Below are 13,731 nucleotides of genomic sequence, written 5' to 3'. Positions count from 1 at the left end.
GAAATCCCTTCGACGTTCTGATCTCCCACCACTACCCCTCACTTGAGCCACAGCAGTTTCGGTCACGATCAGTTAAAATAAAGGAAGGAAAGGCCTCGGTTTCTCTAGCGACTCAGATCCGCTCGAAGCCACAGGAAAGACTCAGATTTAGCTACGTCGAGAAAATTGCCGGAACGGTTTTCACCAAGTTTGCGCAATTCTCACTTTCCGCCACCAATCGATTCCCGCCCCCCCCCCCCCGGCCGCTTAGTTTCTATCCTCAAAAGGGAAAGACGGACCGAAAGCGGAGCCAGCGTCTTTTCCCGCTTGGCTGGCAACGTTTGCGGCGGAATTTCCCAGCTCTGCAGCCGCGGGGTGCAGGAAAGTGAATGGCGATCGGGGCTCGGCGGCGGCGCAACATGATTCAGGAATTCTGTTTTCTCTCCAGCTTCGTGGCAGGTAGTGGAAAGACGCTGCCACTCGCTGCTCTGCCGGGGGTGGGGTGGGGTGGGGAGCGATCCAGCCCCGAGGATAAGTTGGGCGGGAAAGGGGGGGTCCAAAGCATCACTCTCCCCCACCTCTCTCTCCCCCCCCCCTCCCTGCCCACTTACCAATAATTCCAACTTGCCATCCGATTGTGGGATGCTGAATTTTCTCTGGCACTCTGGAGGCTAAACATTAATTTTAACATTAACAATTAACAAAAAAATAATTAATTAGTGGAAAAACTTGCCTCCAGAAGTTGTGGATGCTCCAACACTGGAAGTGTTTAAGAAGGGGTTGGATGACCATTTGTCTGAAGTGGTATAGGGTTACCTGCCCAAGCAGGAGTTTGGATTAGAAGACCTCCAAGGTTCCTTCCAACTCTGTTATTCTATTCTGTTCTATGTATAAATAAACTTGGAATGTTGCATCTAGATTTGGTTGCCTTGATGTAAAGATTTTGAGACTCTGGAAAGGGTGCAGAAAAGAGCAACAAAGATGATAAGAGGACTGGAGGCTAAAATGTATAAATAACTGTTGCTGGAATTGGGAATGTCTAGTTTAATGAAAAGAAAGACTAGGAGTGACATGATTGCAGTATTCCAATATCTCATGGGCTGCCACAAGAAGAGGGAGTCAAGCTATTCTCCAGAGCAACTGAGGGTAGGATAACAAGCAATGGGTGGAAACTAATCAAGGAGAGAAGCAACCTAAAAAGATTTCCTGACAATTAGAACAATTGGAGGGAAACTAATTAAGGAACCTAGAACTAAGGAGAAATTTCCTGACAGTTAGAACAATTCATCAATGGAACAACTTGCCTCCAGAAGTCGTGGATGCTCCAACACTGGAAGTTTTTAAGAAGAGATTGGACAACCATTTGTCTGGAGTGGTATAAGGTTTCCTGCCTAAGCAGGGGGTTGGACTAGAAGACCTCCAGGGTTCCTTCATCATCAGTAACCTGATCGTCCACAGAAGTGTAAGCAGTTAGAGGTGACTCTAGGTACGCCCATGTAACAATTCCACTTCTCCAGATGCATTGGTGATCAGTTAGCTGCTGAATGCAATTCAGGATGGCTATTATCACTAATGAAACCATTCATGACCTGGTTATCTTCCTATGACCAGCTTTATCCTCTCTGCCCACCATGTAAAATCTAACACAATAGGCAGAGATTGTGTCTCATCCATTAAGCAATCTAATATGATGGGTCATAGAATATATACCTGTTCTTTTTTCAGTGTCATGGTCGAATAGAGGAGAGTAGAATAACAGAGTTGGAAGGGACCTTGGAGGTCTTCTAGTCCAACCGCCTGCTCAGGCAGGAAACCTTATACCACTTCAGACAAAAGGTTGTCCAATCTCTTCTTAAAAACTTCCAGTGTTGGAACATTCACAACTTCTGGAGGCAAGTTGTTTCACTGTTTAATAATTCTAACTGTCAGGAAATCTTTCTACGTTGCTTCTCTGCTTGATGAGTTTCCACCCATTGCTTCTTTTCCTGCCCTCAGGTGCCTTGGAGAATAGCTTGGCTCCCTCTTCTTTGTGGCAGCCTCTGAGATATTGGAACACTGCTATAATGTCACCTTTAGCCATTCTTTTCATTAAACTAGACATATACAACAGTTCTAGACTCTAGGACCAGACTTTAAAAAACACTGCTTTAAGCTATCTGGCTCAGGGGTTGGGAAACAGCAGGGAAAAAAAGAGACTAGCAAGGTGAATTTATGCCGGGAGAAACCTAAGTGGGAATGATTGAGTCAGCGCCAGGCCGATGCCACAATTTTGTTGTGAAGATAAAAGTGCATTTTGGAGGAATGGCAGGATACAAATATAGCATTGTATATCTATCCTGTTGTTATTTCCATTTGCAGAAGATTGCACATTCAGAGCAGCTTTTAATGTTTCTTTACGCAGGGTTTCGTAATGCCACAATTTGTACTTTCGGTCTCGTTTCCCCGATGGTCTAGCCATTTCCAATCATTTTAATTGTTTTGTCCACACCCTTTCTAAATCTTGCTGATCTGCCTTTTTGGAGGGGAAGTCAGTAAATAATATGCAAATCAACCACCATATGTAAGCTAGAAAAATAGAAGGGGGAAACACTTTGCACCATCAGCAAATTAAGATTCAAATCAAATTGTTTGTGGTTTGGGGTTTTTAAAAATGTTGAAATGCCAGTTTGGAGGGCAGGGATTGATGAAGTCATTTTTCTGCCTGTCATGGAGCAGCAAGGAGTCAAGCTGTATGATATCCAAAAGCAAGCAGATTGTTAAGCATATGAAGAACAGCTGCCCGAACTGTGTCTGTCTAGTTAATGAAAAGAAGGACTAGGGGAGACATGATAGCAGTGTTCCAATATCTGAGGGGCTGCCACAAAGAAGAGGGAGTCAAACTATTATCCAAAGCACCTGAAGACGAGCAAGAAACAATGGAGGGAAACTAATTAAGGAACCTAGAACTAAGGAGAAATTTCTTGACAGTTAGAACAATTCATCAATGGAACAACTTGCCTCCAGAAGTCGTGGATGCTCCAACACTGGAAGTTTTTAAGAAGAGATTGGACAACCATTTGTCTGAAGTGGTATAAGGTTTCCAGCCTAAGCAGGGGGTTGGACTAGAACAGTGTTTTTCAACCTTTTTTGTGCAAAGGCACACTTTTTTCATGAAAAAAATCACGAGGCACACCACCATTAGAAAATGTTAAAAAAATTTAACTCTGTGCCTATATTCAATATAGGCAGGTGTTTTTCCCACAGCACACCTTACACTATGTCACGGCACACTAGTGTGCCGCGCCACAGTGGTTGAAAAACACTGGACTAGAAGACCTCCAGGGTTCCTTCCAACGCATCATCAGTAAGCTGATCATCCACAGAAGTGTAAGCAGTTAGAGGGGACTCTAGGTACGCCCATGTAACAATTCCACTTCTCCAGATGCATTGGTGATCAGTTAGCTGCTGAATGCAATTCAGGATAGCTATTATCACTAATGAAACCATTCATGACCTGGTTATCTTCCTAGAACCAGCTTTATCCTCTCTGCCCACCATGTAAAATCCAACACAATAGGCAGAGATTGTGTCTCATCCATTAAGCAATCTGATATGATGGGTCATAGGATACATATCTGTTCTTATTTCAGTGTCATTGTAGAATAGAGCAGAGTAGAATAACAGAGTTGGAAGGGACCTTGGAGGTCTTCTAGTCCAACCCCCTGCTCAGGCAGGAAACCTTATACCACTTCAGACAAATGGTTGTCCAATCTCTTCTTAAAAACTTCCAGTGTTGGAACATTCACAACTTCTGGAGGCAAGTTGTTTCACTGTTTAATAATTCTAACTGTCAGGAAATCTTTCTAGGTTACTTCTCTCCTTGATGAGTTTCCACCCATTGCTTCTTTTCCTGCCCTCAGGTGCCTTGGAGAATAGCTTGGCTCCCTCTTCTTTGTGGCAGCCTCTGAGATATTGGAACACTGCTATAATGTCACCTTTAGCCATTCTTTTCATTAAACTGGACATATACAACAGTTCTAGATTCTAGGACCAGACTTTAAAAACACTGCTTTAAGCTATCTAGCTCAGGGGTTGGGAAACAGCAGGGAAAAAAAGAGACTAGCAAGGTGAATTTATGCCGGGAGAAACCTAAGTGGGAATGATTGAGTCAGCGCCAGGCCGATGCCACAATTTTGTTGTGAAGATAAAAGTGCATTTTGGAGGAATGGCAGGATACAAATATAGCATTGTATATCTATCCTGTTGTTATTTCCATTTGCAGAAGATTGCACATTCAGAGCAGCTTTTAATGTTTCTTTATGCAGGGTTTCGTAATGCCACAATTTGTACTTTCGGTCTCGTTTCCCCGATGGTCTAGCCATTTCCAATCATTTTAATTGTTTTGTCCACACCCTTTCTAAATCTTGCTGATCTGCCTTTTTGGAGGGGAAGTCAGTAAATAATATGCAAATCAACCACCATATGTAAGCTAGAAAAATAGAAGGGGGAAACACTTTGCACCATCAGCAAATTAAGATTCAAATCAAATTGTTTGTGGTTTGGGGTTTTTAAAAATGTTGAAATGCTAGTTTGGAGGGCAGGGATTGATGAAGTCATTTTTCTGCCTGTCATGGAGCAGCAAGGAGTCAAGCTGTATGATATCCAAAAGCAAGCAGATTGTTAAGCATATGAAGAACAGCTGCCCGAACTGTGTCTGTCTAGTTTAATGAAAAGAAGGACTAGGGGAGACATGATAGCAGTGTTCCAATATCTCAAAGAAGAGGGAGTCAAACTATTATCCAAAGCACCTGAAGGCGAGCAAGAAACAATGGAGGGAAACTAATTAAGGAACCTAGAACGAAGGAGAAATTTCCTGACAGTTAGAACAATTCATCAGTGGAACAACTTGCCTCCCGAAGTTGTGAATGCCCCAACACTGGAAGTTTTTAAGAATAGCAATAGCAATAGCAGTTAGACTTATATACCGCTTCATAGGGCTTCCAGCCCTCTCTAAGCGGTTTACAGAGTCAGCATATTGCCCCCAACAACAATCCGGGTCCTCATTTTACCCACCTCGGAAGGATGGAAGGCTGAGTCAACCCTGAGCCAGTGAGATTCGAACAGCCAAACTGCAGAACTGCAGTTCAGCTGAAGTAGCCTGCAGTGCTGCACTCTAACCACTGCGCCACCTCGGCTCAGAAGATGTTGGATAACCATTTGTCTGAAGTGGTGTAGGGTTTCCTGCCTAAGCAGGGGGCTGGACTAGAATACCTCCAAGGTCCCTTTCAACTCTGTTATTTTATGTTGCTTCTAAGGTAACAAACACTGTTAGTCTATAACTAGAAATTTCCTGACAATGAGAACAATAAACCAGTGGAATGTCTTGCTTTCAGACATTGTAGGAGCTCCATCATTGGAGTTTTTTAAGAGACTGGACAGCCATTAGTCTGAAAAGGTATAGAGTAGACTCTTCTTCTCGAGCAGGGGGTTGGACTAGATGACCTCCAAGGTCCCTTTCAACTCTGTTATTCTGCAAAATCTCTGCAACTCCCCCACCTCCCAATGTTTGCCCGTAATAAAGATCTCTCAGAGCAGAAGGCTTGTTTTAGAGCAGGGGTGTCAAACTCGATTTCAATGAGGGACGTTTTGTTTGATCTGGGGTGGGCGTGGCCAGGGTGGGCATGGCCAGCTCGACATCACTCATGTCAGGGGCACCTGTGGTGGCCAAGTGCTAAGGCAGGACTTCCCTTAGACCCTCCCTCACTCTCATTATAATCTTCCTTCCTTCCTTCCCTTCTTTTTCCTTACCTCTTCATTCTCCTTTCTTCTTCCTTCCCCTTTTCCTTATCTTTCCTTCCTTGCTCTCCTCCCATCTTCCCATCTTTTCCTTTGTCTTTCCTCTTTCCGTTTCTCCTTTCCGGTCCCTTCTTGCAAGCTCAAAAGCAAATGCAAAAGGGGAAACATTTCTCCTTTTGTTTTGTTTTTAGTTTCTTTTGCTAGCCCCCTGCCAGCGAAAAGGGAGCCTGGAGCTCAGGCTCCGTTTTCGCTGGCAGAGGCACCTGGGGCCGGTCCTTTGCTGTTAACAGGGCTGCTCCACGGGCCAGATCTGAGCACTCCACCAGCTGGATGCGGCCTGCAGGCCTTGAGTTTGACACCCCCTGTTTTAGAAACTTCCTTCTTCCTCCCTTGACAATCTCGTAAAAAGGGTTTATATTCCATCACCAAAGCCGATCTCATCCCCTTCCTGTGCTTTGCAGCTATTGCCACCCAAAGTTTGGATGGAACACCATCCTGTCCAAGAGCATCTATCCAAGGCGGGGACATCTCTCTCTCCGACGGATATCGTCCAGGAAGTATCCTCAATTTTGTCTGCCCAGCTGGCACTTACCCCTATCCCACACCCAGCCGGGTCTGCCAGTCGGATGGCAAATGGACACCAATGCATCACCCTAGTGGGAAGCCAACCAACGTGGCACGTTGCAGAGGTATGTGTTTGGCTACTATTTGCACATAACGTTAAGCAATTATAATATGCAGATGATCTTTGACTTATAGCCAGCATCGAGCCCAACATTTCTGTCGCTAAGCAAAACAAGGCAGTTTTGCCCCCATTTCCTGACCTTTCTTGCACCAGTTGTTACATGAATCACTGCAGTTGTTCAGTTAGTGATGCGGTTGTTAAGTGAATCTGGTTTTCCCTCTTGACTTTGCTGGTTAGAAGGTCGCAAAAGGGGATCATGTGACCCCGGGACAATGCAACCGTCATAAATACGAGCCAGTTGCCAAGCCTCCCAATTTCGATCAATGGTTGCTGCAATGGTCATAAGTGTGAAGAACAGACATAAGTCACTTTTTTCAGTGCCACTGTAGAAAGAATAGAATTAGAATAAGAATAGAATAGAGTTAGAATAGAATAGCGTTAGAATAGAATTAGAATAGAATTAAAATAGAATTAGGAGAGAATACGAATAGAATAGAATAAGAATAGAATAGTTAGACTAAAGTTAGAATAGAATTAAAATAGAATTAGGATAGAATAGAATAGAATAAGAATAGAATAGTTAGACTAAAGTTAGAATAGAATTAGAATAGAATAGAATAAGAATAAGAATTAAATAGAATTAGAATAGAATTAGAATAGAATAGAATTACAGTAGAATTAGAATAGAATTAGAATAAGAATAGAATTAGAATAGAATAGAAGAATAAGAATAGAATAGAATAGAATAGAATAGAATAGAATAAGAATACAATAGTTAGAATAGAATAAGAATACAATAGTTAGAATAGAATTAGAATAGAATTAGAATATAACAGAATAGTATTAGAATTAGAATAGAATTAGAATCAGAATCAGAATAAGGATAGAATAGAATAGAATTAGAATAGAATAGAATTAGAATAGAATAGAATTAGAATAGAACAGAATTAGAATAGAATAGAATTAGAATAGAACATAATTTGACTAGAATAGAATAGAATAGAATAAAATACTTTATTGTCACTTCAAATGTACACTAATCGGAATACATTAAAATGAAATTACGTTGCATGCACTGTGACTTCAAATGGTCACTAAATGAATGGTTGGGACTACCTCTAGTAGTTTCCTAGTTTGTTCAGTGGTTCCCACTGATTAGTGAAGTATGTTTATTTTTGAATGCTGGTCTGTTTGCATGAATGGTTATCAGCCAAGGTCTCTAATAACAGTGTTCCTTCTGTATTAATTTAAAAACCATCACATTTCCTGATACCCATTGGTATTTTTTATTTCTTTTTCCCCCTTATCAGTTCTCATTGGTGCTTATGTAATGGTAGGAATTTCCTAGGCGATCCCAGATTGTTATTACAATCAAACGTGACAATATCAAAAGTCCAAAAGATAACAAAACAACTGCACAAATTCCATATTTATTTTTCCCCTCGAAATGTTTGGAAAGGGAAGGGCGGGGAACACCTTTCCAAACAATGGGGCATGGAGAGTTCTGGTCAACAGTGACAATTTTACAGAATTTCGTAGTGATTTCTTTAAAAATTAGCAAAGATGTAAACACTTGCGATAATATTGACCTTGCAGGAGTCCCACGCAAATTGCGGGACTTAATTGGCCGTTCCCACTTTTAAGCAGCTTTTCAGACCAGGTTTCCCAGCAAAGATTAGTTACAGGTAATCGTTGATTTACAACAGTTTGTTTAGTGACTACTGGACGCTACAACAACATTGAAAAAAAGTGATTTATGATCATTAGTCGCACTTAACAACCGGCACAGCATTCCCAGCATCCCGCGATCAAAATTTAGACGCTTGGCAATTGTCTCGTATTTATGATGGTCCTGAGGTCACGTGATTCCCCCTTTTGCAACCTTCTGACAAGCAAAAATCAAGCCAGATTCATTTAACAGCTGTGCTACTAATGTGACAACTCAATTTTTATTTGACTATAATTGTTTAAATGTCCTTCATCATAAAATATACCAAGATTTAATACATAACCACATACTGGCATTTCATTTAATATTTCTAAAATCCTCCAATAACACTGAATCATTATGTCCTATTCTAGCTATACATCCATAATATTTAATAACAAACTTTTCTAATCCTCCTTTCCAAATCACTGTTTAAAGTTTACATCCAGTTTCCTTATGTTATACCCATATCTATCTATATATATATACGTTGTTATTCTTATCCCTCCTTCATTTGACATACATACATTTGCATGTATGTATGTATGTGTGCGTATGTATGTATGTGTATGTATGTGTATGTATGTGTGTGTGTGTATGTATGTATGTATGTATGTGTGTATATATATATATATAAACGGATAAACGGATAAGAGCCTGTGGCCTAATGGCTAAGATCTCTGCCTAGTATGCCTAGTGTGCAATATAGCCCAGGTTCAAATCCCAGTAAGGGTATGGCTAGCTGATGAGAGCTAAATAGCTTGAAATAGATCTATACTAGTCTCCCTTTATTTATTTATCAGCACAAATAAAAAAACATATATATATATATATATATATATATATATATATATATATATATGTGTGTGTGTGTGTGTGTGTGTGTGTGTGTGTGTGTGTGTGTGTGTTTATTTGGAATAGAATAAGAATAAAATTCTAATAGAATAAGAATAAAATTCTAACACAAATATAACAAAGGCAACAGTAAAAATATTGGGTTTCTGTCGTGATGGACTCTTGTGACGAGCCGAAGGACAGATGATGGAAGCACTTAGCTTCCTCCCATAATTGGGGCTTACCAGGGGTTGTAAAAATCATATATATATATATATATATATATATATATATATATATATATATATATATATATATATATATATATATATATATATATATATAATGTTTATATAGTCATCATTATCCCTCCTTTATTTGACTATATCCTGTATCATAACATTTCCCCTCTAATAATCAAAACTTAACTGTATCTAACTTAGTTCTTTTTTATTAACCTTTGTATGTAACCCAAAAGGATTTCTAATCTTCCTTTCATGAGTACCATTCAATATTCATATCCAATTATTACTTATCATAACACTACACATTGTATACATTATTATTATCAATTATTTATTTAACTATATCTATTATTACTAAATTTCACTAAGTTTAACTAATTTCAGTTATATTCTTCCATCTATCAACCTGTATCTTTCCAATAACAAAACAATCTCATATCTTCTGCCATTTGTGGTACCAATTCTCTAATCATCTTCTTGATCAACTTTGTATGGGCTTCTCTTAGCAACTCCTTGCTTATAAAATCTCTCATATAATCTTGATGCCCTCTTTCTGTTTCCTTATTCAGCTTGTCTTTGATTGTCAGCAGTGTTATCAATGCTTTTGCTAATAGAATTTCTTTCTTTAAGTCCATACATTCTTTAATTTTACCTTCTTCTATATCTTGCCCTCTGGCATAGATTTCCTCTCCATTTAATTCCTGAATTCTGAATTCTGAATTCCATTCTTTCCATTTTCAGGAACAAACCAATTACCATAGAAATCAGCAGGTTTAGTCTCTTTATATTCATTTTCCACTTCGTTTTTTTGAGTTTCAATCACCCCGTTTTGCATTTGATGAACATCCTCAATTTTTTCATCATATTTTCTTGTTATGTGCCTCTAGGTATTCCAGTTTTTTCTCTACTATATTTGATAATTTCTGTAGTTCTGAAAATATATTTTGCAAAGTTAAGACCTCTATTTTCTCTTGACATTGTTTTATTCTAACACACACAGCTGCTCTAGCTTGAAGGGTTAATACAATTAAAGCATAGATTCACAAAGAACGTTTGTCAATCTGGAGGGGAGGAGCGTGGCCAGCACAGGAGGTGGCAAGCGCATGGGGGTTGGGCGGTGATGGTGTCTGGCAGCAGCCGCAATCTGCCAGCTCCTTGGCTGGCACATTCTTGGGCTTTGCAGCACTGGTGAGTTCAAGCGCTGCGACAGTCGGGCTGGCCTTCAAAGCAGCAGGCGGAGGCAGATGTCAGGTTTCCTAAAAATGCCCTAATTGATTCATGAGTATCGAGTCAAGTTTCAATACAAAACTAGTCATTTATTAGAAGCATTATAGGCAAGATCTTTTCTCAGTCAGATCTAAGCTTTGTTTGAGTTATAGCTGACCTTTACCCCTGTGCCTTCTCCCCTTTAGTCTGTGTCATAAATCACATTTCCCAATGAGGTGCACCCCTCCCAAGCCTGCTATAGTAATCTGAGATCCAACTTCAGCCAACAATATGCATGGAATGCACTGCCCCCCTTCTCTTACTATGGCAACATTAAGAGTTGACAGCAGGGGCATGGGTGGGGCAAGAGATACGTGGCTCACCTTCACTGCATGGTATGTGCATCCCCTAAGTGTCTGTCGGTCTCTGTGTACTTACCGCCTCTTGTGCACACGCAGAGTGGGGGGAGGGGGCAGTGTCCAGCCAGATCATCCTGAGAACCATGTTTTCCCCAAAATAAGCCCTAATGCATCTTTTGGCGCAAATAAATTATGACTGGGTCTTATTTTTGGGGAAACACGTGTAGTACTGCCACCTTTGCCCAAGAGCCTATATGGGTTAGTGGTGAACATGTTGGATTAGGTATAAGGAGACCCAGATCCTAGCCCCCGTTCAGCTAGAGAAGCCCCTTTTATGATTCCAATGGTGATCCCTCTGCCTACCCCACATCACAGGGCTAGTGGAACAAGTGCTATGGAGTCCCAAAGATACTTTCTCAAAAGGCAACTGGACTTTGATTTTACCTTCAAGACATGTCTTTTCCTCATCCAAGAAGCTTCTGATGAAGAACTGAAGAAGCTTCTTGAGTGAGAAGCGAAACATCTTCAAGGAAAAGCGAAGTCCAAGTTGCCTTTTGAAAAAGCACCTTTGGAAGTATCACAACCTGGAGACTGAGAATCTCCATTGACTGCTATGGAGAAAAGGCAAGATATACCTTATATTTGAATCATGACCTGTACTTTCATTATACTGTTGGAAGAAACGTCCTTCTGGGTTCAGCTCCAAGTGGGGGAAAAGACACTGGAAACATGGAGGCTGCTTGGAAAGATGATTAAATGGTGGACAGGATCACATGGCTTGAGTCCTGAACAGAAAAGGGGAATCGCATGCTTCCAGATGTTGGGTGAAGAAGAAAAGAGAGAAAGAAGGGCTGAAAGTTCCTGGGTTTTTTTATACTCTGTTCGGCTCTACCTCTCTGTTTCCTGTTCCTGTGTAAGAAATGTAATCTGATTGGTTGTCAGACTCCCATGGGGCCATGCAGGGGCAACTCTTTAGGTTGTGCTTTGAGTCCAAGTTTGGTTGAGCATTGCTTCTTCCCAGGTGCCCTGTGGTGAGATGGGTAAAGGGTTAATACTGTCATGCCTTAATCCCATCATCCTGGAGCTGAATGGGGGAAATTCTTTGTTGTGTAGAATAGACTGGCTTGGGCATTTTAATGGCCCATTAAGAAAAGTGGGGGCTATTAAGAGTAAGTCTGTTTCCTTCCTAAAAACATGTTTCTCCATTTGTTATATATGGAAATATAATATTCTGCCTTTTCAATATTTCCCAGGATATCTCATTTTTCTGGGAGAGGGGTGAGTGCTAACTTCCTACATTACCGTTTTAATTCTGCGCCTAAATTTTGGATCTTTTCATCCTGATCTCTTCTCTCTCTCTCTCTCTCTTTTTTGCAGATATACGCTGCCCAGGCCAGCACAACTTTGAAAATGGGTTTTTCATCCCACGGCGAACTTTCCACCCCATTGGAGACATCCTGAGTTTTCAGTGTTCTGAAGGGTACCAGCTCCTCGGCTCGTCCCAGCGATACTGCCAGCCCAACGGCCTATGGAATGGGACCTCTCCTGTTTGTGATGATGGAGGTAAATCATTTTTTAAAAATTAGTTTATAATATAAAGATTCCAAAATTAAAAAAAAAGAAAATAGTGGAAAAGATAGGGGAAGGAAAAAGTGTAAGAAAAAGAGAAAAAAGAAAGAAAAGACATCTTCCAACTCTCTTTCGGGTGGTAGAATAAGATAATAGCATCAAACCTCAACTTTTTTCTTTTACGTAATAATGTAAACTAGCCATTTCTATAAGAACAAACCTATCTAATCAGTAAAATCCAAAACTGAAGTTTCATTTTTTCCCCACCTCAAGCACAAAGTCCAGAAGTGGTTTCCAAGTAGAAACAAAAATAATTACCATATTTTTCAGAGTATAAGATGTACCTTTTTTCCTCTAAAAAGAGGCTGAAAATCTGGGTGCATCTTATACACCGAATACATTTTTTGCCTCCCAAAGCCCCACCCCCTTCACCATAATGGCTGTGCATAGCCTTATGGAAGCTTTCAGAAAGTTCCTGGGGGCTGGGGAGGGCAGAGTGAAAAATGGGCCGTTTTTTGCCCAATTTTGTCCCCCCCCCCGCCCCCAGGAGCACTCTATAAGCCACCATAAGGCTATGCATGCAATTTTTTTTGACAATTTTTTTTCCCCGTGAAGAACAGTCCATTGTTTTTGCTCGTTTTTGCCTCCCCCAAGCACTCTGCAAGCCCCCCCCCCCCCAGCTACTCATGTCTGTTTTTGAAACAGTGCAGTTTGCACTCTGCAGTTTGCACTCTGCAAACCTCCCCGTTTTGGGGAGGTTTGCAGAGTGCAAAAACCTTTTTTTTTCCTTTCAGAAAGCTGTTTAGTTAGAGGGATTGATGAGAATTACATTGGTCAAGTGCTGTGCCAGCAGAAACAAAGTTTTAGGTGCTACAGGTTGTCAGCGATTTCCTTCTCCAGCACATGGATAAATGCACCTGGAAATATCTACTTACCTACCTTCTCTCTCTCCCCCCCTCCCTCCCTCTCCCTCTCCCCCTCCCTCCGTCCCTCCCTCCCTTCCTCCGTACTGTATTTCTCTTTCTCTCTCCCCCTTTATCTACCTATATACCTAACTACCTACTCTCTCTCTCCACCTACCTCTCTCTATTTCTCTCTATCACTTTATCTACCTACCTAACTACTCAATCTCTCTCCCTACCTACCTACTGTATTTCTCTCTCTTTCTCTCCCTCTATATCCCTCTATCTACCTACCTATTTTTTTTTTAAAAAAAGCCTCTTCAAACCCTGGGTCTGGTGCATCTTATACTCTGGTGCATCTTATACTCTGAAAAATACGGTATGTGTTTTCCTTTAAACAAAGCACTCAATTTAGCCATCTCTGCTAACTCCATCCACTTTTGTAGCCATTCATCCATTGTGGGAATCT

General features: G+C 40.8%; 1 protein-coding gene across 1 annotated transcript in view; it reads left to right on the top strand.

Annotated features, from left to right (window-relative positions):
* The first annotated feature begins 253 nt into the window (after positions 1–253).
* LOC116524095 overlaps positions 254–13,731 on the top strand; it is a 116,184-nt gene continuing 102,706 nt past the window's right edge. Inside the window, exons 1-3 of the mRNA XM_032239179.1 lie at positions 254–438; positions 6,216–6,443; positions 12,169–12,354. Of these exons, the coding sequence (XP_032095070.1) occupies positions 369–438; positions 6,216–6,443; positions 12,169–12,354 (484 nt within the window). The 5' untranslated portion in view covers positions 254–368. The remainder of the gene's footprint in view (positions 439–6,215; positions 6,444–12,168; positions 12,355–13,731) is intronic.

This window comes from Thamnophis elegans, chromosome 2, assembly GCF_009769535.1.
Source record: "Thamnophis elegans isolate rThaEle1 chromosome 2, rThaEle1.pri, whole genome shotgun sequence".
In the NCBI taxonomy this organism is placed as follows: Eukaryota; Metazoa; Chordata; class Lepidosauria; order Squamata; family Colubridae; genus Thamnophis; species Thamnophis elegans.
The sequence above is the reverse complement of the archived record's forward strand: the minus strand, read 5'-3'. Positions and strand labels throughout refer to the sequence as shown.